The 27,259-nt window shown below is 57.0% G+C and overlaps 2 protein-coding genes across 2 annotated transcripts; both read left to right on the top strand.

Annotated features, from left to right (window-relative positions):
* The first annotated feature begins 669 nt into the window (after positions 1-669).
* On the top strand, positions 670-17,202 carry ASTL (astacin like metalloendopeptidase). The gene is made up of 9 exons (XM_038004136.2): positions 670-871; positions 1,570-1,695; positions 3,837-3,898; positions 5,167-5,260; positions 5,797-5,914; positions 6,580-6,761; positions 9,487-9,568; positions 9,764-9,918; positions 15,092-17,202. Exons 1-9 carry the CDS (start codon positions 817-819, stop codon positions 15,511-15,513), a joined length of 1,296 nt encoding a protein of 431 aa, XP_037860064.2. The 5' UTR covers positions 670-816; the 3' UTR covers positions 15,514-17,202.
* Positions 17,203-22,785: 5,583 nt separating this feature from the next.
* ADRA2B (adrenoceptor alpha 2B) lies at positions 22,786-26,578 on the top strand. Its single transcript, XM_008007961.3, has one exon. It carries the CDS (start codon positions 23,320-23,322, stop codon positions 24,664-24,666), a length of 1,347 nt encoding a protein of 448 aa, XP_008006152.3. The 5' UTR covers positions 22,786-23,319; the 3' UTR covers positions 24,667-26,578.
* The last annotated feature ends 681 nt before the right edge of the window (positions 26,579-27,259 follow it).

The raw sequence follows: 27,259 nt of genomic DNA, 5'->3' as shown, positions 1-27,259 counted from the left end.
CGGGGCTGTAGGTGGAGCTGGTTGGGGCGGGGCTGCAGGTGGAGCTGGTTGGGGCGGGGCTGTAGGTGGAGCTGGTTGGGGCGGGGCTGCAGGTGGAGCTGGTTGGGGCGGGGCAGCAGGTGGAGCTGGTTGGGGAGAGGCTGTAGGTGGAGCTGGTTGGGGCGGGGCTGCCAGCAGACCTGGTTGGGGCGGGGCTGTAGGTGGAGCTGGTTGGGGCGGGGCTGTAGGTGGAGCTGGTTGGGGCGGGGCTGCAGGTGGAGCTGGTTGGGGCGGGGCTGTAGGTGGAGCTGGTTGGGGCGGGGCTGCAGGTGGAGGTGGTTGGGGCGGGGCTGCAGGTGGAGCTGGTTGGGGAGAGGCTGTAGGTGGAGCTGGTTGGGGTGGAGCTGTTTGGGGCGGGGCTGCAGGTGGAGCTGGTTGGGGCGAGGCTGTAGGTGGAGCTGGTTGGGGCGGGGCTGCCAGCAGACCTGGTTGGGGCGGGGCTGTAGGTGGAGCTGGTTGGGGCGGGGCTACAGGTGGAGGTTGTTGGGGCGGGGCTGCAGGTGGAGCTGGTTGGGCGGGGCTGTAGGTGGAGGTAGTTGGGGCGGGGCTGTAGGTGGAGGTGGTTGGGGCGGGGCTGTAGGTGGAGCTGGTTGGCACGGGGCTGCAGGTGGAGCTGGTTGGGACGGGGCTGCAGGTGGAGCTGGTTGGTGGGAGTAAGGTGGGAGCTGGAGCAGCTGCTATTTAAGAGGTGGTGGTGGTAGTGCTGGTTCTGTAGTTAGGCTACTCTGTCCTGCTGGGGCTTAGTCTTGTTTGCTGAAGGGGCAGTAGAACTCTACCATGGAGGGTGTAGGGAGTCTCTGGCCTTGGGTGCTGGGTCTGCTCTCCTTGCCAGGTAAGCTGGCTGCCTGTCCCTCCTGCTGCTGGCTCCAACCTGGAGAAAGCTGGGGAGAGGCCAGAAGGTTGTGGCTGGAACCTGCAGGGATTGTAGCTGAGCTCAGTAGCTCAGAGCACAGAGCTTTCCAGGGTTGTAGCTGAGCTCAGTGGCTCAGAGCACAGAGCTTTCCAGGGTTGTTCTAGAAGTCAGCTCCTGGGGGCCAAGGGGAGGCCTCCTGAAGGTCCTGGAAGCAGAGGGCCTGCCTGGCAGAAGATGGCAGGTGTTGTGCCCCAGGCGTACTTGTCTTGGGGTGGGGGTAGGCTGTAAGTCCGCACTCCAGGCTGAGCCCATTGTCCAAGAGCCTGGGCTGAGAAAGAGTCATAGAGAAAGGTCTGAGCTGGCCCTGCCCTTGCCACGGGCGTCAGAACCTGAGGTCTGTCCTGCCTCCTTCCTTCCTGTTCCTCCTTTACCTCATAGGTGGGGCACGTGCCCTTTTGGTCCCCCTAGGGGAGCTCCTTCCGAGGTCCTCTAGACTTTGGCGCTAGTTGGGGTTGAGCAGGGAGGCTAGAAAGGCTCTTTGGCTTTGTGCTGGAGCCTACTCTTCCTAGGGACTGAGTCTTACAACCTGATCCCCCCCACTCACCCCATGTCCTGCTGTCCGGTCTCACTGGTGGGTGCTCCAGGCATTTGTGTATGCCCCTGTCTGTCTGGACCAGGTATGATCCTAGGAGCGCCCCTGGCCTCCAGCTGCTCAGGAGCCTGTGGTACCAGCTTCCCAGATGGCCTCACCCCTGAGGGAACCCAGGCCTCCTGGGACAACGACATTCCTGCAATTAACCAAGGTGAGGGCATCTTCTCAGGGCCTGGAGGGGCATGACATTATGTAGTGGGAAAACCACACTGAACACTCAGAAATGCAGAGCCTGGGAGGAAATGGACCAGCTTATTTAGGCTGTAAGTGTCTTTTTTTCTTGTTTTTTTTTTTTTTTTTTTTTTTTTGACAGAGTCTTGCTCTGTCGCCCAAGCTGGAGTGCAGTGGCACAATCTTGGTTCACTGCAAGCTCTGCCTCCCGGGTTCACGCCATTCTCTGGCCTCAGCCTCCCGAGTAGCTGGGACTACAGGCACCCACCACCGTGCCTGGCTAAATTTTTGTATTTTTGTATTTTTATTTTTTTTAAGTGGAGATGGGGTTTCACCGTGTTAGCCAGGATAGTCTCGATCTCCTGACGTCGTGATCTGTCCGCCTCGGCCTCCCAAAGTTCTCGGATTACAGGCTTGAGCCACCGCACCCGGCCGTGGTTTTTAAGAGATGGAGTAGTATCGCTATGTTGCCCAGGCTGGTCTTGAACTCCTGGTCTTAAGTGATCCTCCTGCCTCTGCCTCCCGAGCAGCTGGGACTACAGGTGTGAATGGGTGGAAATTCTATGGGCAATTGCTTAAGTCTACTTTTTCTTTTTGTATCTTTCCTAGTGGATTGTCACTTTTATAAGAAAAACTAAGTTCTTAAATGGCCTGATAAAAGTATAGATCATTGGCTCTCTGAGCCTGGGTGTGGAGCCAAGCAGTGAGTTGATGTTTGAGAACGTCAGCCACCCTGTGCAGGACTGTCTGCAGGTGTGATTAAGAAGTCTGACGCTCAGTGTCTTGCTGTCTGGGGATGTCACCTGAGGAATGAGGGTGTATAAATAGCCTGAACAAAGCCAGTCGAGATGGAGATTGGAGTTCAGATGTTGGAGCAATGAGGCTGAAGCACCGGGGAGCAGGGGCCAGTGTTGCTCTAAGGGTGGGTGAGATCCTACCAGATGTGGTAGCCACTGTGTGATCTGCCCCCTTCTTCCTCCCAGAGCTGACTTAGGGACCCAGCGCCAACTGAGCCTTGAGCCCCAGGCACCGCCCCACCCCTGGCTCACCGTGAGTGATCTGGAGGTAACCAGAACCAATAGAGAAAACTCCCAAATGCTGGTGACCCCAACAACTATCACCTACAGTGAGGCTATCTCAGAATGGCTGTCCGTGCCTCACCTGATGCTTTCCTGAGAAGCACCTGCCGCTGTGAATATGGCTAATGCCGTACAGCTGTATCTGCCTCCCAAGACGCCCCCAGCCAAAAGGAGTTGCCTCAGCCAGAGGTGCCTGGGGGCTACTCCCTCGCCTGCCCGAGGTGGCCCACCGTGACTCCTAAGGGACAGGAGTCTGGCCCCTGCCTCAAGGCTGTGCAAGTCAAAGGTGCCATTTGTGGTCCGAAGCGCCCATGGGATCCAGCTGAGGCTGCGCCTGGATTCTTCCCTGCCTTCTCTCCTGCTTTCCTCACTCCCTCCATGAGTCACTTGTGGGAGAGACGAGAAGCAGAGGGGCTAAGAGGGGTGAGGGGTTGGTGAGAGCTGGTACTTGCCTACCTTTGATGGTGGAACAAATTTGAATTTGCCACCTCAAGGGGCCTGAGTATAACAGATGGGTGAGGAATAGTGAGGGATGAGGTGGGTGGGAGAGCCCAGGGCCTGTTCTGAGGACTGCGGCTCAGGCTGGAAGAGGCCGCTGCTTCCTGGCCGCAGGGACCCGGGCTTGGGACTGGATAGGTCGTGGGCTGTGTTTGAGCAGGGGAAGGATGCGGTCCAGCCAAGAAGCCTCGCACACTCAGGGACTGTGCGACTTTCCCTCAGTGCTCAGGGAACCTCTAACTCCACAGTCGGGCAGGGATAGACCCCGAGCCTCAGACTCCTTTGTCTTTGTCCCCCAGCCCCTCACGCCTGCAGACAGTCCTGCCAGGGTGGCTGATATTCTCAAACATCAACTAATGACTTAGCTAAACACCCAGGCTCGGAGAGCCAGTGACCTGTACTTTTATCAGGCCATTTAAGAAGTTATAATAACAATCCGCTAAGAAAGACACAAGAATAGACTTAAGGAGGGACTTGCTTGGCCTGTCCCTCGAGTCAGTGTGCTGGGGGACATGGGCCAACACGTCCTTCCCTCCCTTCCCAGGGCTCATCCCGGAAGAAACCCCAGAAAGCAGCTTCCTCATCGAGGGGGACATCGTCCGGCCGGTGAGTGCAGTCTGACGTGTGTGGGTGCGGATCAGCCCACAGCTGGTGACAGGCCCTCGGAGCCCACCCTGGGTGATGTGGGGCCTGATGTGGGAGGGACATACATAGCTTGGTAGCTGCCTCTCTTTGTCAAGGTCAGAGCGACTCTTCTGTTATGAAGTACGAATAAACCAGCCTGAATGCTAAGGGAGGCTGGTATCTGAAGTGCTGGCACAGTCGGCCTGAGAGGGCTTCCTGAAGGAGTAGGTTTGAACACTTGACACAGCTTGGTACCCTGCCCAGGGGAGGTGTCAGATAAAGGAAGAGATGAGCAGGGGTTGGCAGAATGGCCTGTGGGGGATAAAGGGCCTGGTGGCAGTGGCGACCTGGGGATGGTGGAACAACGAGTGGTAGGGAGCTTGACCATCTTGGCTGTGGTCGAGTGGCTGCACCTGAAGGGAGGAGGCTGCTGGGGATTGGGGGTGCCTTGCTAGCAGAAAAGGGAACACTGTGCCCAGGACAGCAGCGCTGTGTTTTAGGCGACTGGGAATGGCAGAAGGCTCCTGAACAGGACAATGACCCAGGGGAAGGCAAGACTGTCTTGCTGGAGGCCGCCACTGATAGCACAGCCTCTGGCTGGGCAGCAGAGCCAGAGGCTGGCCCAAGGCTCCCAGGGGACCCCGGGGGCAGGGTAGATCCCTCCGGGTTATCCAGTGAGTGCTCGGGGAGGTGGCAGGTGACCACCAGGAGCAGCATCAAATGCCTCCAACTGATGGCGCAGGCACACGGGGTGCTGTGGAGCCTGGGCTCTGAAGGGCTCTGGTTGCTGGAGAGGGGAAGAGCGGCCGAGGCCAGGGTGCTGCCTCGCTTTCACTCCAGATAGGCTCTGTCCCCATGACCATCCCACGTTCAGGGAAGCCTGGTGGCTGTTTGCCTCTGGGAGGGGCACTGCCCACATGCTGGGGTGGGGCTGCCGGCCCAAGCCCTTCTGATCCAGGGCACCCTGGGGTGCTGGGCCTCCTAGCCAACATCCTCAGACACTAATCTCTTTGCTTGAGACTGAAATTCTTTCGTCATAGGCCAAGGGACTGTCTTGTGCATCAAGGTTCATGTAGCTGGCCCCTTGCCTTCCACGCCTCTGTCCTGTCCCTAATGGTCCCCCATTCCCATGCACGTAGGTCCTGACTCCCACATTTTTGGGGTTCTGATGCCCCGGGGTGTGGTACCCTTGGGGCATAGAGCTTGGGTGGCCTCTGTCCCCAGCGGTTGAACTGCTGCTCTCTCCTCAGAGTCCCTTCCGGCTGCTGTCAGCAACCAGCAGCAAGTGGCCCACGGGTGGTGGCGGAGTCGTGGAGGTCCCCTTCCTGCTCTCCAGCAAGTACGGTGAGTGAGCGTGGCAGGCTCCCTCCCTTCCTCAGCCCCTTCTTCCAAATGCAGCAGAGGTGCTCCTCTCTTCCTTTCTCCTCTTACACCACCACCTCCCCTCCACCTCCCCACCCCAAGAACCCATCCACAGAAGCCCTTCTGTTGCTGAAGGTCTCCTGAGTCGGGAGGGTTAAAATCCTGGGAGAGCTGATGGGAAGGTGTGTCTAGGGGGATCTGGTTCCCCTTGAGACCATGCAGTGTGGAGGTGGTTCCCCTTGAGACCATGCAGTGACCTACCGAAGGCCACACAGCCAAGGTCTGTCTTGGGGCAGCTTTGTGCCCCAAGGGTACCACACCCCGGGGCACCAGAACCGCAAAGATGTGGGAATCAGGACCTGTGTGCATGGGAATTGGGGGACCATTAGAGACGCACCAGTAGGTTGCCCTTTCTTGATGCTATTTTGGGAGAGAGTTCAGAGCTCTGCTCCCAGACCCCCATGTAGAGCTCAGAGACCACCAGGGCTCGGGGGGCTCAGCCGGGTGGTGTCTTTCAGATGAGCCCAGCCGCCAGGTCATCCTGGAGGCTCTCGCGGAGTTTGAACGTTCCACGTGCGTCAGGTTTGTCGCCTACCAGGGCCAGAGAGACTTCATTTCCATCATCCCCATGTATGGGTAAGTGCTGGGCGTTCAGCCCGGAATCAACTAGTCTATTGTCTAAAATTTATTTCTGGGCCCATCCCCCAGGGCTCTGTCCCCCTGCCCACCCTGAGGGGTCTGCCCAATGTGAGCTGGACCTCCAGGGCGGAAGGTGGAAAAGGGATGGGAACGGTGCTAGACCCTCATTTACAAAGCCCTCCTCTCCCGGGGGACTCCACGGGGTGGTGAGGGGAGGTTTTGTGGGGCAGACAGTGCATGAGTCATTGAGTTCTGGCAAGTTCCCTAACTTCTGAGCCTCTTCTGCACCCTCTGGGGCGGGAGTGGTGGCGATACCTGCTTCCTAGCTTGTCAGGGGGCTGAGGCAATGTGCGTGAAAGCCTCGGGTCAGGGCTGACCAGGAGGGTGTGTTCACTTAGTGAGCTGCTTCTGTCTTCTGCGTTCATATCAGTTCCTGCTGCCTCCCTGCGGCCCAGGCTGGTGATGGGGGTCTGGTATGCCCATTTCACAGAAGTCCAGGCAGTAAAGGGGCTTGGAGAACGGTGAACCTGAGACTAGCACCCAGAGTGGGGCCCTGCCTGTTGGGTGTTTATCTTGTGGTATGGGGGGAGGGAGCGCCCAGGTCTGTGTGTCTGGGGGGATCTGGGCTGGCGCTCACCCTGCTTGCTCTCATCGCCCTGCAGGTGCTTCTCGAGTGTGGGGCGCAGTGGAGGGATGCAGGTGGTCTCCCTGGCACCCACCTGTCTCCAGAAGGGCCGGGGCATCGTCCTTCATGAGCTCATGCACGTTCTGGGCTTCTGGCACGAGCACGCGCGGGCCGATCGGGACCGCTATATCCGTGTCAACTGGAACGAGATCCTCCCAGGTAAGCCACACGCAGGTCAGGCTGGTGCCGGGGAGGGGACAGCAGGGCTTGGGCCCAAGTTGCCTGGTTCCCATGGATGAGGCTGTCCATCCTCCCCACCACCTGCCTGCTTCCTGTGGGGAAGGTGGGGGTCTCGCTTCTCTGGGACCTGGAGGTGGTCCAGCTGCTGCTCTGGACCCCAGGCCTTCCTCCGCCCACCTGCAGTTGTGCCTGAGTGAGGGTGCCACCACCTGCTCTGTCTCGCTTTTCATCCCTGACACTGTCCTCGCCCTGGGGATGGGGTAGGCAGTACCCATGATGCCTGCTTGTTGAGTACTCTAGCAGCGGTCTTATGTACTAGGCACCACCAGCATGGGCTGGGGCTGTGTGCCAGCTTGGGGAGCTGAGCCAAAGCGGAACCCCAAGGTAGCAGGCTGTACAAGCCACGTGCTGGGTCACGGGCTGAGGGCAGCGCTGTGGGACTGGGACATGTGCCAGTGAGCAGGTAGAAGAAACGCAGACTGTGGCCGTGGGAGAGTGGAGGCTGGAGGCAGGTGGGCTGTGGTTCCTGTGGTGGCAGCAGCAGCTGGGTGGTGCCGGGGATCAGATCCTGGTGACGGTGGGGTTTCTCCGTTGAGGAGGCAGGAAGACCCCCCCCGCCGAGGGAGGGGCAGAGGAGGTGTGGGTGGGAATCTGGCTTAGAGGGTGGAGTGGGAAGAAGGCCTCCCACAGGTGGAGGGCGTCCAGCACAAGACCTTTCACTGCTGTCATGTTAGCCAGGTGAGGTAGCCAGAGAAGCTGCCTGGGCCCAGGGACCTTCCCCAGCCCCAAACACCGCTTCCTCAGTGGCTCCTAGCAAACACAAGTCACAGAGAAAGGGATGTCTGGGGCACGTGGGTAGCACCTCACAAAGGGAGGGGGGATGGACATTGAATCAGACCAGGCTGAGGAGGTAGTGAGGAGGGGTGACAAGTGACTCTGTATCCTGAAAACAGACTGATCCTTCCCCATGCTCGTGGAACAGTTGTGAAAATTTACCCTGATAATTTCATGATACACCATGAAATGCCATGAAAACCTGCAACTCTGAAAGTAATATAAACATTCTGATCATGAGATAAAGTAGAAACCAATACACCAAAACCAAAAGCTTCTCCTCTTTAGAAATTGAAAGAAAACAACAAAACTTTCTTTTAGCTCTAGAGTTAAAGTACAGCAATTCTAAAAAATCATGAAAGACTTGACAAAACCCAGTGGTTCACAGCTAATGCAATGCTCAGAGAAAATGTGTAGACTTACATATCAGTAAACAGAACAAATTGAGCATGTCAACCCAAATTAAATGAAAGCAGGAGGAAATTAAAAAAAGGGTAAAAGCAGAAACTGAGTTGGAAAACACCACTAATTATTCCTAATGATAAAACAGGTTAACACAGCACTTCCCCAGTGGAAAAAATGAGAACTTGTTTGTTTTCATTTAGGTTAATATGTTCTCATTAGGTTAATATGTACAGAAACTCTGCCAGGGCAGACACATTAATAGCAGTAATTAACTGTTGTGGGGTGGGGAGGTGGGAACGCGGGAAGCGGGGGATGGAATCGGAGACTTTTACTACATCTCAATAGTTGACTTTTGAACCAAATGAATATACTACTTATTCAAAATGTTTAATGAGTTTTTATTTTTTTATTTTTTATTTTTTATTTTTTTTGAGACAGAGTCTCGCTCTGTCGCCCAGGCTGGAGTGCTGTGGCCGGATCTCAGCTCACTGCAAGCTCCGCCTCCTGGGTTTTACGCCATTCTCCTGCCTCAGCCTCCCCAGTAGCTAGGACTACAGGCGACCGCCACCTCGCCCGGCTAATTTTTTGTATTTTTTAGTAGAGACGGGGTTTCACCGTGTTAGCCAGGATGGTCTCGATCTCCTGACCTCGTGATCCGCCCGTCTCGGCCTCCCAAAGTGCTGGGATTACAGGCTTGAGCCACCGCGCCCGGCCTTAATGAGTTTTTAAAAGGAAGAAAAAGAGCTTGAGGGGCAGCTGTTAGGCAGGTGGTGGGGTATGAAGGTGCTGGTCTGCTCCGTGGAGAGGAGCAGACCGAGGTGGGGTGTATGGGCGGCTGGCTGGGTTTGAGGGAATTGTGGGGGCAAAGATAGAGGGGCTGCCTCTGAAGGCAGGAAGGAACCTTGCCCCTCCCAGGCCTGGGGGACCTGAATGAGGGGGAGAGGGGCTCCAAGTCTGGGGAAGTTGTGGCCTGACGCACGGAGAAGGTGGGTCTGTGTCTGGGGACTGGGGGTCACCACTGCCGATGACAGCGTGGCAGGTTTTCAAAGCTGGGTCAAGGAATAGATATGGCATCTGGGGTGGGAGAAGCATGAGACCCTGAGCAGTGTGTGACCCATGGCAGCTGTGGGTTATGCAGAGACGAGCCCTGTGTAGGGTGAATATGCAAGGAGGAAGGATGGGTGGAGAGAACTGCTATGAGGTGATGATTGGCCAGCCATGGGGTCCCTGTGCCTCCAACTCAACTAGTACAGGTTGGGGTTCCTCCTGGGGCTGGGGAGAGTGGGGCTGGTGCCAGAAGCAGCATGGTGGCTGCGGGCTCAGTCCCTCAGCTTGGGTGAGTTATGAGCTCCCAGAAGACCCTCCCAGCCATTGCCCGCCCTTTCTTGCCCTCCCAGCCATTGCCCGCCCTTTCTTGCCCTTCCTCTTTATATGTCAGTAAGTTGTATTGTTTTTGTATTTTTAGGCTTTGAAATCAACTTCATCAAGTCTCGGAGCAGCAACATGCTGACGCCCTATGACTACTCCTCTGTGATGCACTATGGGAGGTGAGGACCCTGCCCCTTCTCCCTCTGCCCCTTCTCCCTCTGCCCCTTCTCCCTCTGCTACCCCAGCCTCTCCCTGGTCCGGACTCGGGTCTCCCTCTGTGATGCACTATGGGAGGTGAGGACCCTGCCCTCTTCTCCCTCTGCTGCCCCAGCCTCTCCCTGGTCTGGACTCAGGGGTCTCCCACTGGGTTCCAGGCTCGCCTTCAGCCGGCGCGGGCTGCCCACCATCACACCGCTTTGGGCTCCCAGCGTCCACATCGGCCAGCGATGGAACCTGAGTGCCTCAGACATCACGCGGGTCCTCAAACTCTACGGCTGCAGCCCAAGTGGCCCCAGGCCCCGTGGGAGAGGTGAGTGGTGTGGCAGGAAGGTGACTGGAGCCTGGAGAAGGCACCTGTGCTCTAATGGTGTCAGGGAGGGTGACACGGAGGGAGATGAGGTCGCAGGGACAGCAGGGTGAGATCACGGGGGCCACAGGACGCAGAACAAGCACTTGAGGAAAGTTAACACTCACTATGACTCAGCTCTGACCAAAGAGGAATCGGGTTCCCTCCCTTAGCCTAGATAATAAACATCTACCAAAAACCTAGAGCAAAAGTTCAGGGTAAAACATTAAAACAGGGACCAAGACAACTTTTCCCGCTATTTCCCATCTCCTCCACATTGTGTGGCAGTGGAGGGCCTGGGCACTGAGGTAGAGCTAATGAAACTAAAGGTCCGAGGATTGGAAAGGAAGCAAAAAAATTGTTCATAATAGATTATTACCTGTATTGAAAGCAACAATCTATAAACAATTTATTAGAACTAATAAGAATTAGAAAAGGTAAATACAGTTAATATAAAAATCGTATTTCTGTACAGCTAGTCAGAAAACACAATTGTTAGTAAACATACCATTATAATAGCAATTATAAAGATTCCAAGGAATAAATCTGACAGCTATATCAAACATTTGAGGAAAAATGAACCTTTATTAAAATCATTAAATAATACTTAAATACAGAGAAATACACCCATTATTGAAAGGAAGGCAAAGTTATAAAAATTCAGTCTTCCCAAATTAATCTATAAATTCCCACTCAAAATATCAATTCAATGTTGATCTTGAGAGAGTGATACATATTTTTTTCTTTTTTTTCTTTTTTAAAGTTGGAGTCTCACTCTGTCACCCAGGCTGGGGTGCAGTGGCATAATCTCGGCTCACTGCAGCCTCTGCCTCCGAGGTTTAAGTGATTCTTGTGCCTCAGTCTCCTGAGTAGCTGGGCTTACGGGTGCCCGCTATCACACCCAGCTAATTTTTGTATTTTTAGTAGAGACAGGGTTTCACCATGTTGGCCAGGCAGGTCTCGAACTCCTGACTGCAAGTGATCTGTCTGCCTTGGCCTCCCAATTGATGGGGTGATTATAAAGTTTTTATATGAAAATACGAAAGGTCAGTAATAGCTGAGACATCCCTGAAGGAAAAACTAGAAAGACTTGCCCTAGCAGATACTAGTCATGTAGTTCATGAAACGTCTTTATGTAAAGGCACAGCACTGGGGCAAGGCTAGACAACTGCCCACTGGAACCAAATTCAGAAACGGATCCCATTCAGAAACAGAGCTTTGATAAAGGGCCTCTGATGGTCACCAGTAAAGGACAGTTAAGTTACTTGTCTTAGAGCCATTTAACATCTATTTAAAAATTCCTAACTCCTGCGCAAATTACTCTGGATGCATGAAAGACACATGTAATAAACTTTAACACATCCAGGAAAAAAATATACAGTAAGATGTCTTCATGACCTTGGGATAGGGAAGGATTGCTTAAATGAGATACAGCACCAACTGTAAAACTAGAAAGATTCATAAATTCAACTACATTAATTATAACTTTGTCCAAAGGCACCAAAAAGAAAGTGAAAATACAGGTTACAAATGAAGATTTTTTTTTTTTTTTTTTTTTTTTGAGACAGTTTCAATCTTTTTGCCCAGGCTGGAGTGCAATGGTGCCATCTTGGCTCACTGCAACCTCTGCCTCCTGGGTTCAAGTGATTCTCCTGCCTCAGCCTCCCTTGTAGCTGGGATTACAGGCACGTGCCACCATGACTGGCTGATTTTGTATTTTTAGTAGAGACGGGGTTTCACCATGTTTGCTAGGCTGGTCTTGTGCCTGGTGTATATATATATATACACACATTAATACAAGAACAAACCAGCTGAGCATGATGGCTCATGCCTGTAATCACAACACTTTGGGAGGCTGAGGTGGGTGGATTGCTTGAGCTTAGGAGTTCAAGACCAGCCTGGACAACATAGTAAGACACCATCTCTGGAGAAAACTAGAGGGGGATAGTGGTGTGCACCTGTGGTCCCACCTACTCAGGGAAGCCGAGGCAGGAGAATCACTTGAACCCAGAGGCGGAGGTTGCAGTGAGCCAAGATCATGCCATTGCACTCCAGTCTGGGTAACAGAGCCAGACTCTGTCTCCAGAAAAAAATAAAACCATCAAACAAAAAACGGGAAGAGACTTTGCAGACATCTGAGACTAAATGGGAAACACACTAAAGATACTCAACCTCAGTAATTGAGGAAATGCAAATGAAGACTACCATACCATTCTATAGCCACTAAACTGGACACTTTGAAGGCCAATGATACCAAATGCTGGCAAGGATATAGAGTGAGGAATGAAAATGCTAGACCCTATTGATAAGAATATGAGTGGCTGTACCCAATTTGTAAAACAACTTGACATCCAGGAAGACCGAAGTGTACATAACCCCTGACCCAGATTCTACTCCTAGGTCATCTTGCACGCAAATGCCCTTTCCCTCCCCTCACTACCTGCTTCCGCCCCCAGCCCCAGGTAATCGCTAACCTACTTTGCCTCTCTGGATTTGCTGATCCTAGACATTTCGCCTAAGTGGAACCATAACACATAGCCTCTTGTGTCTGGCTTCTTAATGTTTTCAAGGTTCATCCATGTTGTCGTATGTATCAATAACATCGCTGAATAACATTCCGTCAGATAGATATGCCATATTCACCAGTTGAGGGACACTTGCATTTTTACTTTGCGGCTATTATGAATAGAGCTGCTGTGGACATTTATGTACAAGATTTTGTGTCAACATGTCATTTCTTTTGAGTATACAGCTAGGAATGGAATTGCTAGGTCCTATGATAACTCCATGTTTAACTGCTAAGATATTTTCAAGTGGATGTACCATTTTTATTCCCACCAGCAGTGTACAAGGGTTCCGATTTCTCCCATCCTTGCTGACACTTATCTATCATTTTGATCAGAACCATCCTAGTGAGTATGAAGTAGTATCTCGTTGTAGTTCTGAGTTGCATTTCCCTAATGACTAACGATGTTGAACATCTTTTCATATGCTTGTTGGTCATCTGTATCTTGGGAGAATGTTCATATCCTCTGTCTGTCTTCAATTGGGTTGTCTCTTCTGAGTTGTAAGAGTTCTTTATATATATAGACACATGTCCCTCATCAGATGTTGCCCTTAAATATTTCATCACATCCTATGTTTCTCGTTTTACCCACTTTTCAATGATGTCCTTTGAACACCAACATCTGAAATGTGGAAAGTTCAAGAGTTCAACTGACCCATTTTGTCACTCCTTTTTGGTGTCTGTGATGCCTTTGCCTAACCCAAGGTCATGGAGATTTGCTCCTGTTTTCATGTAAGTCTTAGTTTCAGGTTTTACATTTCGGTATATGACCCATTTGGAGTGAACCCTTGAACAGGGTGTAAGGAAGGGGTCCGACTTCATTCTTCATGTAACTAGCCAGTTGCTCAGCACCATTCTTTCCCCTATACTTTTTTTTTTTTTACTGTACTAAGTATCTTCTTTAAAAAAAAACCCTAAAGAATAGTTGTAATAAGAAATTTGTAATTTCTTTTGTTGAGATGGAGTCTTATGTGCCTCAGCCTCCCGAGTAGCTAGGATTACAGGTGAGCACCACCATGCTGGCTATGTTTTATATTTTTAGTAGAGACAGGGTTTTACCATGTTGGCCAGGCTGGTCTTGAACTCCCGACCTCTAGTGATCCGCCTCCCTCAGCCTCCCAAAGTACTGGGATTACAGATGTGAGCCACTGTGCCTAGCCTTGTATGTAATTCTTCTAGAGGTTTGACTACCATGACCAGGGAATTGGGAGGTGGTGGAAAGGCCTGTGGTCAAGGGATGGGTCCATCAAGATGGTGAGCATGAGAGTGCATTCGGATGCTGGAACCATGACCTGCTGGAAGAGAGGGGTGGATACGGCGAGGAGAAAGGACACCCAGAATGTTTGGAAAAAGGCTGCCTGTGGTGGGAGCTGAGGCACTTCCTTGGATCTAGCGGGAACGAAGAAGACAGGAATAGACCCAAGTCTGCAGGAGGATCTTGACGTACGGATGCGGGGGCCTCTGTTACACAGAGGTGAGGCCACCGGAGGTAGGGAGAGGGGGATGGAAATACAGGAGAAGATGTGCCTCTGCTGACTGAAGAGTGGGAGATGCCTGGTAGACATGGGGGATGCCAGCACTCTAGGACTGGGTCTGGTGGCAGATGTGAGGGCAGGGAAAGGGGGTTGAGGCTGCCTCCGAGGGGCTGACGGCCATGGGGGCCGTGGAGCCTGTGTAGGTGGGAGTGATCTGAAGTGCAGAGGGCTGCGGTAGGAAGATGCTGGGCCCGCGGAGTGTCTGCAGAGCCGCGCTACCTCAGTGTGCACAGGTGGAGGGGGTGCTGTGGAAGGTGGCCCCCAGGAACGGGCTGCAGTGGTGGGAGCTCCTGGTGTTGACCAGATCCAGAGGGAGGTGTGGGCTGTGAGGCTGACAGGACCTGGTAGAAGAGTCGCCAGTTGAAGCGTGGCAACGAGGATTTGGTCAGGGTCAGCTGAGGGAAGAGGCTCCTGGTGAAGCCCTTGCTGCGTGCCCAGGAGGAACTGGGATGGGAGGCAGTGCTGAGGGGCTGGGGCCAGCCAGGGAACATGGGCTTAAATGAGGAAGAGTGCCCACAAAGAGGTGGGGTACAGTCGTAGTCTGGCATGACAGTGAAGAACGAAGCCCCAGCCTGCCTCCTGGCACAGTGCAGGGTTTGGATGTGGCCGTTCCGTGCAGGAACAGTTCTAGGGCTGGTCTTGGGTTCGGGGCAAGTGAGTGGGGTATGGCCGTGGGCAGAGCAGCCTGGGTGAAGGGTCCGGAAGGCGGGCGCTTTGGTGTTGGGTCAGGCGACTTAACTGTCCCGGCAGTCTCGGGTGTGAATGAGGCAGTGGTAGAAGCCTGAGTGGCCTGACGTTCTGATGGTGACTTCGGGGGCCAGGCAGGGAAGAGATGGGATGGCTTCGTTGTCCTGGTCTCTGGCGGTGTGGGAATCCAGTATTAGAGGCATTAGGCGGTGGCATGGGTGGGCACCACTCTGGTGAGCCAGGCTCCTCGTCCCTGTGAGTAACGCTAAAGCCAGCTCTGGCTCCGCCCAGCCGGGCCACATGTCATCGTCCAGTTCTGAGGTTCTATCTCCTGTCTGTCCTGTTGCAGGGTCTCAAGCCCACAGCCCTGGCAGGAGCCCCGCTCTGGCCTCCCCATCCCTGCAGCAGCTTCTGGAGGCACTGTCAGCGGAATCCAGGAGCCCCGACCCCAGTGGTTCCAGTGCGGGAGGCCAGCCCGTTCCCGTGGGGCCTGGGGAGAGCCCACGTGGGTGGGAGTTCCCTGTCCTGAAAAAGCTCAGTGCGGAGGCCTTGGCAAGGCAGCCTCAGACCCTGGCTTCCTCCCCGAGGTCAAGGTCTGGAGCAGGTGTGCCCGGTATTGCTCAGGAGCAGTCCTGGCTGGCCGGAGCATCCACTGAGCCCACAGCCCCATCTTCAGAAGCGGGAATCCAGCCAGTCTCTGTCCAGGGAAGCCCAGCTCTGCCAGGGGGCTGTGTACCTGGCAATCATTTCAAGGGCAGGTCCAAAGATTAAGCCTGTGGCTTCTGTCACCAGGTAGGGAGGGCATCCTCTGCCCAGTGGAGCTGAGTCATCTACCTCTTGGCTCCTCTGGGCCACACACTATCTTCCAGCCCCAACCTACCACCCCATCTCAGAGGGCCGGGCCTCTTCCCGTCTCTCTCCACGGTGTTCCCTAAGGGCTCCTAGGGCCAGGGGTTCTTCTAGCTCTGCCACAGGGGAAGGCAGGCCTGGCTCTGCCTGCTCTTGACTTTTGCCCCAGTCCTGGAAGACGCTGGGAATGGGAGGTGACATTCTCCAGGGACAGGTCCTTGAAGGAGTGGGGAAGAAGTAGGTTCCAGTCATGCCAGAACCCTGGAATCCCTCCTGTGCCTGAGACCCTGCCCCCCAGCATAGACTAATGGTGTCCCTACCTCTCCCTCAGGGTAACCCTGTGGCTGGGACCCTGGGAACAGCCTCCCATCCCAGCCAACATACCCAAGTATGGGGGACGTTCTGCGGTGGTGTGGCCTCCAGCCCTTCTCTCCAGGAGGCTTTGAGAGCCCAACTCAATCCCCTGCAGAGCAGGAAGGTGCTGGGTCAAGGGCTGCCACCCATCAGGGAGAAGAGAAAGACGTGGGCATCCCCCAGACTGCACAATGGGAACCCCAGCTGGCCTCTGAACAGAAGACTCGGTCATCTCTACCCCAGACCGCTATTTCCTGGAGCTCAGCCAGGCGCAGCCTTGGAAGGAGAAAGGGCTGGGGTTACCTGGCCTGGCCTCCTCCAGGCAGGCCCCCCTCCTCCTCTGCCCCAGCCCTGGGCCTCCTCCAGGCAGGCCCCCCTCCTCCTCTGCCCCAGCCCTGGGCCTCCTCCAGGCAGGCCCCCCTCCTCCTCTGCCCCAGCCCTGGGCCTCCTCCAGGCAGGCCCCCCTCCTCCTCTGCCCCAGCTCCTGGTCTGCCCTCCTCCAGGCAGGCCCCACTTCTCCTCCCCAGCTCCTGGCTTTCCCCGTGAGGTTTGTCCCAGGCATGAAGAAAGCATCCAGGGTGCCAGTGAGTGGGCCTGGGTCAGAGGCCCCTCAGTCCCCGAGGGTACTGTTTTGTTGGCCTTTCAGAGGGTCAAAGAAGGCCTGCTTGGGGTGGAAGGGGGTAGGAGGCCCACATGTTGGGGGAGGGAATAAAGTGGAGTGTGCTGTGCTGACCTTCCTGCCTCCTGTGTGCCTTTAACGCCCCTTGCCCTCTGGGGCCCCAGGTGGCTCTCCCACCTTCCAGGGAAGACAAAGACTTCAGCAAGTGCTCCAGGGGTCCTGGCCAGGAAGCAGCAGGGCAGGGCTGAAGCTTGAAGTTCCCAAGTTCTGGGGAGAGGTTGCTGTTTGCCAGCCTTCTGGAGGGTTAATGCTGGGGCCGCACTGGGGACACGAGGACGCGCTCAGGGGACACTGGCCTCTGCCTTCAGTCGACCTTGGGTTTCAGTCGTGAGTCACGAACCCTGAGACTGAACAGCGGCCCAGTCCTGGGCATTAGCACAAGGGAAGGACTGCGGGGAGGTGCTGTTCCTCCTCTTGCTCCTGGCTGGGGGAGTGGGGTCTGGGTGAGTGTAGAATAGATAGGGACTCTGGCCATGCCCCTAGGAGTAGGGGACGGCCCTGCTGGGAGGCTCCCAGGCAGAGACCTTGAGGCAGCCCTAGGACAGAGGCAGTACATGCAGTGCCCCATTTATCAAGGACAGAGGCTGGCACTCCTCTTGGCCTCTGCCGCTGGGTGGAAGGAGGTGCTGTGCTTCATGCCCGGGTGGCCCCTGGCTCTCGGGTCACCCATCACCAGCCTCCATTAGGATTTGGCTCTTGGTCTCTGATCCTGGGTTCTCTTAAAGATGCCACTTGTCTGAGCCTGGTGGCTTAAGGGGAGGGCAGGGACAAAGTTCAGTCCTTTGAGCCCCAGCCTGAGTGGTGGGAAGGGTACAGGGCCCTGGGGTATTAACCAAGCCCAGGCAGCTAGCCATCCCCTCCCAGGGGTCTGTGGCCTGTTTACCTCCTCAGTCACCGACCATGTAGCTGTGTAGGGGCAATTTGTTCACTCATCCAACATACTAGGCAGTCTCTGTTCTGCTGGGAATAGCAGTGAGCAAGGTGGGTTCCTCTTCTCATGGAGCTTATTCAGGGCGGGGAGGGTTGGAGAATAAGTCAGCAAACCAGAAAACATCTGGCATTGGCAAATGATGGCAGAGGGGAGCACCCCTTTAGGCTGCTGGTTAGGAAGGGCCCCTCTGAGGATGTGACATTTCAGCCTAGCCCTAAATGGCAGGAGGCTGCCTGTGAAAATTCAGGAACTGAGTAGCCAGTGCAAAGGCCCTGAGGCAGGGAAAAGCAAGGTGTGTTGGGTCTGTGTAACTGGCACAGGGAGGGGGCCACAGCCAAGCCAGAGACAGGGAGGGTTTTACTCCACAAGCAACAGGCGGCAGCCCCTGGAAGGTTTGAAGGAAGATGGTGCCACATCTGACTTCAGGTTTTAAAAGTCCTTGATGCATTCTGGAGAATGGGCTGGAAGCAGAATAGCTGGGAAGCCACTGCTGTTGTGCAAGGGAGAGGGGCTACAGCGATGGACAGGAGCAGGTCCTTTTGGAGTGTTTAGGGGTCACAGTGGCCCCACTTGTGATTGCATGTGTGGGGTGAGGGCACAGGCTCTGAGTGGGGAGCTGCACCGTTCACTGAGAATCCAGCACTGAGGACCTTGGGGCAAGCAAGGCAGGGCTGGGGCAAATGGGTATGTCAGGTCTGAGGTGTCCAAAGGGGTCAGCGAGTAGGTGAGCTGAAGGAACCTGGAGTTCAGCAGGGAGAGCAGGTCAGGAGGTGCCTGGGGAAGTGCTGTCGCATCTGGAGGGGAGTCATGGGTGTAGAAGAGGAAGGATCCCCAGACCGAGCTAGGGTGCTGCATTTAGAGCAGCATTTCTTAATTTTAGTGTTTCAGCATTTTGTACCTGGTAATTCTTTGTGGTGGGGGCGGTCCTGAACCTTGCAGGACGTTTGACAGCATCTTTGGCTCCTACTCACAGATGCCAGTAGTGGCCCCCTCCCTGTATTCCAGACAGTGCCGAATGTCCTTTAGAGGGGGAGAGAGAATCACTCTTAGCAAGAACCTCTGATTTAAGAGTTTGGGAGAAGAAAAGGCTGCAGAGTGGTTTTCAAGGCGATCACAGACCCTGTGAGTGTTCCGGGGTAAGGGCTGCTATGCCAAGTGCTGCTGAGAAAGAGGGCAGAACAAGCCTGGTGCTTGGTGATGTGCAGTAGGGCACCCACAGAAGACCCTGGTGGAGGGTCTGCAGATGCCCTGCGGGGGTTAAGGAGAAGGTGAGGAGGCTATGGGAGGCAGCAGAAAGGGGACAGGGCTGGGTGGGGGGCTTCTAAGGGGTGGGGCTGGCTTTGTAGAATAGAGGCAGTGACCATAAGGGGGGATAACTGAAGCAGGGGAACCCCGGGGTAAGATGAGAGGGGTTGGGCTCCAGGGCACAGGCTGAGGACTTGCCCGTCAATCAGCAAAGAGAGTTTGAGGTCAGATGCAGGCAGGCGTCGGGGGAGGGGGTAAGTTCCTGCCTGGACTTCCCTTTCCCCCTAAGTACCAGGTGGAGTCACAGCCTGGAGGGCGGAGGAGCGGCTGGGAGGTTGGAGAGGGAGGGAGGGAGGGAGGGATGCCAATTTTAACAAGTGGGAAAGTGAACGAACTAGGGAAGTTTGGAGATTTGTGGTCACGAATTTAGAGCAAGGCCAGTCGATGCAGAGAGTGTTTTGCTCCGGAAAGAGCAGCTGCTTGGTCAAAGGCAGGCAGTGGGTAGATGATTTAGGTTTGACCAGAGCTGGGGTTTTGTCAAGATCTTTATGCAGAGAGGACGACTGACTTCTATCATAGAGGACGTGACCCAAGGATCTGGGAAGTGGGGAGGTTGGGGCATACGGGATGGTCTGGGGATAAGAGTCCCACGGACTGAAAGGCTGGTTTGCGGGTTGGGGGAGGCGTCTGGAGACAGGTGGGGTGTGTGGCCCGATGGGGGTCTGTCCCAGTGGGCCCTTAGGGGAGGGAAGGCACCGTTGTGAGCTGCTGGAGCCCCAGCCCAGGAGATCTGGTGGCACTATCTCACCTCTCAGGCCTGGAGAAGTGGCTCCATGGCTTCCAACTAAGGTCTCACAGCCAGCGATGGGACAACCGTCTTGCCCTTCTTTGGAAAAGGTGGATCGCTTCCACGGCTAGGTCCTTTCCCCATGGCCCCTCTTCCCAAGGACATCCCTCCAGGGCACCCTCATTTGGGCTGTCTTAGAATGCTCATGTTATGTGTGCACTGTTGCCTGCTGCCACTGTCCCTCACGGCCAGTGACCTTGTGCCAGGTACCGGGGACAGAGAAGGGATGTCCACTGTGCTGGGCAGCAGCGATGTAACAAACCCATCAGACGCCATCTGGGTACAGTGTGCTGAGTGTGGAAGTGGTGCCGCCTGGGATCGAGGAACCTGGAGAATGGAGGTCCTCTGCCTGAGGGTGTGGTGACTGGTGAGTGGGCCTTGAAGTGTGAGTAGGAGCCCACCAAGCACAGAAGGAAGGGTGACAGGGTATCTCCATCATAGCAAACAGCCTCAGGGAAGGTCTGGAGAGTGGAGACCCAGGGCACTTCCAGAGTCCAACACTGGCCTGGCAGGGCATGGATGGAGGGCTGGGATCCACATTGTGCTCTGCCTGCCCACTCCCCTGCTATGCATCGGGGAACGCTCCAGCTGCTCCTGCTGCTGGCTGTTGCTGGTCCGGGACTGAACTATGCCTATCCCTGTGGAACAGGATGTTGGCGCAAGGTCAGGTCTAGTTTGGGAAGAGCTGAAGGAAGCCTTGCTATGGCTAGTAGGCTCCAATTCCTGCACCTGGCAGCCTCATGGGGCTGGTTGGAGCAGGCAAGACCTGAAGGTGTGTGCGTGTGTGTGTGTATGTGTGTGTGTGTGTGTGTGTGTGTGTGTGTGGGAAGACGGTGAGCCTCAGAGAGGAGCAGGAGCTGTGTTATGTCATGGCCCGCACGGCCCTGGAGAGCCAGCACACCCACACTGCCCTTGTCCGTACTGGGATGCAGCTGGGAGGAGACGGCTGCAGTAGAAGGCGACAGCCTGGGGCAACCGTATGGATGCCAAAGCAGCTCCTGCTGCCCAGAGGGCACATATCTCCCAGGTCTGCCAGCTGTAGACTCTGTTCCTGGCTGTCCCCACCTGGCCTCGTGCCCAGCTGGCCCAACGAAAGATGCCTAGCAAGGCTTGACACTCAGTAGACCCAAAGTTGTCACTTCTAGGAAGGCCCAGGTGAGCGTCCTCAGTGGGGACTTGCAGGGTGGGGAGGGCACACGGGCAACCCAGTCTCAGCTCCTGCAGCACCCCTTGAAGGAAGATGGGTCAGAAGACAAAGGCTGACGCTGGCTGCGGAGTCTGGGGAGCTGCTCACTGGCTCCCAACCCACATGTGGTTGGAGATGGTAGAAAGGCCATTCCTCCCAATGCCCACGTGGGCCTCTGGCAGGCCCAGACTGTGCAGGCCTTGGTAGCCCCGGGACGGGCAGGCACTTGCCTAAGTAGCTGCTCCCAGGCTCTCATGGCCACCCTCTGTCCTTCCTCAGGGAAGGGGCTACTGGCATCTCTCCATCACTGGTGATGTATGCCCAGGCGGTGCCCAGGCCCTGCCCAGCCCAGAGGGTGGGAAAGACACATCCAGGAAACTGTGTCTAGCAGAGTGGTCGGTTTCCAGCTGAAGCCTGGGGTCGGGGGTGGGGAGGAGGCTGACTGCCCTGTCTGAACCCAGCCCTGGCAGCATCCACACCATGGGCTGTGGGCACTTGCACCTCATCAGAAGCTGGGGAGTCTGGCAGAATGACAGGGATGGGGGGATCAAGGAGGCACCTACTCCCAGCACCCCCCTGTGGCTGGGGTGCTGGTCTGCGTACCTGAGACGGGCACCTCCCACCTGAGCCTGGGGAGGCGCTAGACATTGTCTGTGGGCACTGAGAGGCCACATGCTCTGCTCCCATGGAGGGGGCAGGGAGGAGAGGAGGTCCAGCAGGTTGGACCGGGCCTGCGGGGAGCCCCACTGTCAGAGGTGGATTGGCGCTTATTTACACAGAGGATGCCTTGCAGAGTTGGGCTGTGAATAAGAGGCCTGGCTCAAGGCGGGGCTTATGACATTAGGGGCTCCAGAACGGGAAAATGCCCTCAGGGCTGCCCAGGCTGGTGCTGGTGGCGGGTGGCAGGGAGGGTGAGTGGGGGCCCTGAGGGAGAGAGGTTGCTCATAGCTCTTTGAAGGCAAATGGGGGGCCTTAGTCTGAAGTTTTTTTTTTTACCCCAACCCTCTTTCCACTGTCACCCCCAGAAGAGCTTCAGTGTATATGGGGGGAGCCAGGCAGGACCGCAGCAGGGAGGGAGGGTCAACCCCTTCCTCCGGGGTCACTACAGAATCGGAGGGACACTCCTCCCTTCACTCCTCCCTTCACAGCTGCCCCTGAGACCTGCTTTTTCTTGGAGTTGTGTGACAAAGGCCCCACCCTTTGCTCCCCCACCGCAGGGTCTCCTTGCTTTATTCCCAGGAAGGGACCTCCCCTTCGCATCAGTCAAGCGGCAGCAGCTCGCCCCGTGCCCCGGGCCCCGTACAAACCCTCGGCTGAGTCGCAGTTGATGCTGTGATTCGAGTCCAAGCCAGTTTCCCTCTTACCTCCTTTGCCCTTAATGGAGGAAACTGAGGCAGCTGCGGAGACACAAGACGCCGAAGTCCTAAGTCCCAGGCTGCAGACGGTGGCTCCGGGACCCGGGCTGGGCTCGCGGGCGGCAGCAGGGGGCGCTCGCTGGCCCGACGGAGGGAAGCGCGAGGGGAAGCGCCTGGGAAGGGTCCGGCCGGCTCCCGGCTCCCCCACCTCTCCGCGGGGTGTCTCCGCGGCCGGGCCGGGAGGTGTGTTACGACCCGGCCCCCAGCCCCACGCCCGCCCCGCCCTCCCTGCTGGCTCCCGGGCGGCGGAAGGGAGAGCAGCGCGCACCGGCCCCCGGCCCAGCCCGACTACCCGGGAGGAGGGTCCCGTCCCGGTGCCGCCCCGCGCGCCAGCTCCGCATCCCGGCTCCCGGCTCCCACCGACCCCTCCACAGCTGCACGCGTCCTGCGCGGGGGCCGAAGACCCCGGCCGCCGGGCCCCTCCGCTCTCCGGAGGTGCGGCCGCCGGGAGGGAGGGAGGCAGAGGCGCGGGGCGGGGTCCGGGCGCGGGGGTCCGGGGGTCCGGGGGTCCGGGGCTCACGCCTCCCGCGAAGCGCACCTTCTGCCCACCTCGGTCCGCCCGCAGCCCCGCCTCCCTCCCGCTTCCGCGCCCGCCTCCAGTCTCCGCCCTCCCAGCCGCGCGCCCCGCTCCCCGCTCCCCTGCAGGCGCGGCTGGGGCGAGAGCCCGCGAGCTGAGCGGGCGCAGGGTCCTCCGCGCCTCCTCCGCGCCTCCTCCGAGAACCGGCGCAGCCTGGCCCGCGCCCCCAGTCTAGCGCGTCCGGCATCCGCGTGGCGGGAGGGCGCGACTTTCTGCGGTCCCGCGTGGGACGGGGACGGCGGCGGGACAACTTGGAAAACTTCTCGGGGGCAGACGGCAGGGACCCCGGGCGCCGGCGGAGGAGGATGTAGGAGGGCGGCGGCTGGTCCCGGGTGTTCCCGACCTCCTAGGCCCCGCTCGTCCAGGCCATGGGACTCCAGCGCCCTCGGCGCCTCTGGAGGGGCGCCGCTCTCGTCTAGCCGAACCGGGCAGCGCTGTCGTCCACGGGGTGCACTGGGCGGGCAGCGCTCCCTCTGCCCACGTCCCGCCCAGCCATGGACCACCAGGACCCCTACTCCGTGCAGGCCACGGCGGCCATCGCGGCGGTCATCACCTTCCTCATCCTCTTCACCATCTTCGGCAACGCGCTGGTCATCCTGGCTGTGTTGACCAGCCGCTCGCTGCGCGCCCCTCAGAACCTGTTCCTGGTGTCGCTGGCCGCCGCCGACATCCTGGTGGCCACGCTCATCATCCCTTTCTCGCTGGCTAACGAGCTCCTCGGCTACTGGTACTTCTGGCGCACGTGGTGCGAGGTGTACCTGGCGCTGGACGTGCTCTTCTGTACCTCGTCCATCGTGCACCTGTGCGCCATCAGCCTGGACCGCTACTGGGCCGTGAGCCGCGCGCTGGAGTACAACTCCAAGCGCACCCCGCGCCGCATCAAGTGCATCATCCTCACCGTGTGGCTCATCGCCGCCGTCATCTCGCTGCCGCCCCTCATCTACAAGGGCGACCAGGGCCCCCAGCCGCGCGGGCGCCCCCAGTGCAAGCTCAACCAGGAGGCCTGGTACATCCTGGCCTCCAGCATCGGATCGTTCTTTGCTCCTTGCCTCATCATGATCCTTGTCTACCTGCGCATCTACCTGATCGCCAAACGCAGCAACCGCAGAGGTCCCAGGGCCAAGGGGGTGTCTGGGCAGGGTGAGTCCAAGCAGCCCCGACCCAACCGTGGTGGGGCTTTGGCCTCAGCCAAGCTGCCAGCCCTGGCTTCTCTGGCTTCTGCCAGAGAGGCCAATGGACACTCGAAGTCCACTGGGGAGAAGGAGGAGGGGGAGACCTCTGAAGATACTGTGACCCGGGCCTTGCCACCCAGTTGGGCTGCCCTTCCCGACTCACGCCAGGGCCAGAAGGAAGGTGTTTGTGGGGCATCTCCAGAGGATGAAGCTGAAGAGGAGGAGGAGGAGGAGGAGGAAGAGTGTGAACCCCAGGCAGGGCCAGTGTCTCCGGCCTCAGCTTGCAGCCCCCCGCTGCAGCAGCCACAGGGCTCCCGGGTGCTGGCCACCCTACGTGGCCAGGTGCTCCTGGGCAGGGGCGTGGGTGCTATAGGTGGGCAGTGGTGGCGTCGACGGGCGCAGCTGACCCGGGAGAAGCGCTTCACCTTCGTGCTGGCCGTGGTCATTGGCGTTTTTGTGCTCTGCTGGTTCCCCTTCTTCTTCAGCTACAGCCTGGGCGCCATCTGCCCGAAGCACTGCAAGGTGCCCCATGGCCTCTTCCAGTTCTTCTTCTGGATCGGCTACTGCAACAGTTCGCTGAACCCTGTCATTTACACCATCTTCAACCAGGACTTCCGCCGTGCCTTCCGGAGGATCCTGTGCCGCCCATGGACCCAGACGGCCTGGTGAGCCCGCCTGCGCTGCCCCTGTGGGGTTGGTGCGGTGGTGCCGGGGCCACCCTGCTTCTTGCCCTGCTGTGTGTGACTGCCTCCCCTGGGCTTTCTGCTCCCTGCCCAGATCCTGCAGGCTTTGTCTTAGGAACCCCTCGGGAGGGGTGGGCGGGGGGGGGCTGTTAGCAAGGGTCCCAGTGAAGCCTCCCCTTGCCATGTTAGCTGTGGGGGACCCCTTCTCCACCCTCTCCCTGAGCACAGGCTGATGGAGGTGGTTCAAATCCTCCAGAACATAGCCCAGACAGGAGAAGAGAGAGCACTTCCTTCCCAGAGCTCCGAGCTCTCCAGGCCACTGTCTGGGCTTCCGTTTCTTGAGGACCCTGTGTTCCTGGCAGGTCACTTGCTTGTGGTGTTTTTGTTTCTTTTTCATCTCCCCCCACCCACAAAGAGCACGCAGCCAGCCTTCCACTTTCCCAGGGGGGCTTGCTACTGAGGAGGAGGAAGAAACGAAGACTGATCGCCCACGCTAGGCACTCGCGGTCCCTGGCAGGCGCTGGGATGGGGGCTAATGGGGTGGCACCATCTCTGGGCCCTCCTTTCCCCCTTCACCCGTTTTTGGATCTGTGGTTCCTTTAAAGGCCAGAACCATGGATCGGCTTCCTTACCCAGCACCCCTCCGGCAGGTGGGTGGCCACGTGGATGCCTCGCTGGGGCGGTCTTGGAGGCCTGGTCTCTGCCTCGACGGGAGATCCCCGATCACTGGCATTCACCCCCTGCAAAAATCGGGGCGACAATAGCTCGCCGCCTACTTGCTGCAGGGAGATGAAAGGCTTTGCAGAAAGCTTTGAGCTCCGTGGGGGAGCACACTAGAGAACCAAAAATGTGATTATCCGGTGATATAAAAATCCCTTTCCTCTGTGTTTACCGCCACCTGTCTTCCTGTAGACTTTGGTTCTGTCCCTGGGGTGTGTGAGTTCCTACCCCAAACTGGAAGCAGGGAGTGGTAGACAGAATCACTATTTCAAGTTAAAGATCTCTTTGAGAATGTGTTCTTGTGGCTGCAAAGGTCTGAGTTATTATGCTACATTGACAGCGTTTCGACATTTCACCTGCAGCACCAAGAGGGTTTTTAGCGGCTTGGGCCTCCCCAGTGGGGATAAGTCCTTTGTCAGCAAGGAGGCAATTTCCCCAGGACAGCCCACAATATCCATGCCTTGGGAACAGTCTAAGATGAGAGCCTGTGACAGGTGGCAGAGCCCCCAGGTGGTGTGCTGGCATGAGAGCCTGGTGGGCCCCTAGGGGAGTCTCCCACTGGAGTGACCAGCCAGGTCTCCAAGCCCCAAATGAGTCCTTGTGAACCACAACTGATTCCGCCAGGGGGATGTTTGTGGACGGCCTCAGACACAGCCACGCTGCTTCCCCCACTCTGATGGGGCTGTGCACTAAGGACCCCCCGCTTCCTGGTTCTCAGTCCCACCCCAAACCCGGCACCCAGGACAGTTGGAAGTGTGGAAAGGAGGTTCCCTTGGGGAGGGCCTGGCTTCAACGCTGGGCCAGCAGGCATCTTAGCTTGGCAGATGTGGGGGCAACGGGCCAGATGGACCTGCCAGATTTAGAAGGGCACTGAGGGAGTTTTCTGGGTGTAGAGAGAATGGAGGGGACCAAAAAGAGTCCTTCCTGGGGTGCGGGAGGCCACCCAGCTCGGTCCTCAGTGGGTTGTTATGAGGCCAGAGCACCGCCCCGGGATGTGGTGGGGAGCTGGGCCAGGGGAGGGACTGATTGTGACCCTCTGCTGGTCAGTCTTGTGTGTGCCCCATGGGACCCCTGTGACCTCTTATTGCGACATGCAGGTGTTTTTTTGTTTTGCTTTTTTTTTTTTTTTAAAAAAAAAACTCTGAGCTATTTTATCAATAAAAGATATTTTGTAATAAGTAAGTGGTGTCCTTATTGCCCAAAGGCTGCCTGGAGCAGTTATTCCTCAGCGGCTGGCACAGCAGACTCTGGGTGTTGGCCCAATGAGCTGGGGCTCCCTCCCAGGGCCAGTAGTCCTCTCCTCCCTGAGATGTGGCTGGCTGGTCCCCCCAAGACCCTGCCCTTCCTACCCACCTTTGTCCACGAAGCATCTTTACTCATCATCACAAGCCAATGGGTGAGGGTGGCTGGAGGAGCCTGAGACTGACTCCCGGGAGGGAGGAGAAGGGAGGACTTCCTGGAGGAGGTGGCCTTTGGGTTGGGTCTTGGAGGAAGAGCAGGAGTACACCAAGAGGCGAGACGGGAGGGTGTTTTGGTGGGGGAAGGGCATGTGTAAAGGATGTGACTGAGTTTGAAAACGGCCCCAAGCTAGCCCCAGGTGGTCTGGTGCCACTGCCTTCCTGCCCTACTTAGTCGCCACAGAGTGGGCAGTCCTGGGGCTGAACCAGGTGGGCCTGGTCCCACGGGCAGGGGGGCAGATGGCAGGCTGGTAGCAGGAGGCCGTGGGCAGGGCCAGCACCAGTGGCCAGCCCAGGGAGGGGAGGGAGGAAGGAGGAGACGTGAAGCCCCAGGGTCCTCAGTGTGAGGCCATCCCTTTACTTCCACATTGGCCCAGAATCTTCACTCTCACCACCTCCGTA

This window comes from Chlorocebus sabaeus, chromosome 14 (assembly GCF_047675955.1).
Source record: "Chlorocebus sabaeus isolate Y175 chromosome 14, mChlSab1.0.hap1, whole genome shotgun sequence".
Classification (NCBI taxonomy): domain Eukaryota; kingdom Metazoa; phylum Chordata; class Mammalia; order Primates; family Cercopithecidae; genus Chlorocebus; species Chlorocebus sabaeus.
Note: the sequence above shows the minus strand (reverse complement) of the source record. Positions and strands in the feature narration are given on the sequence as shown.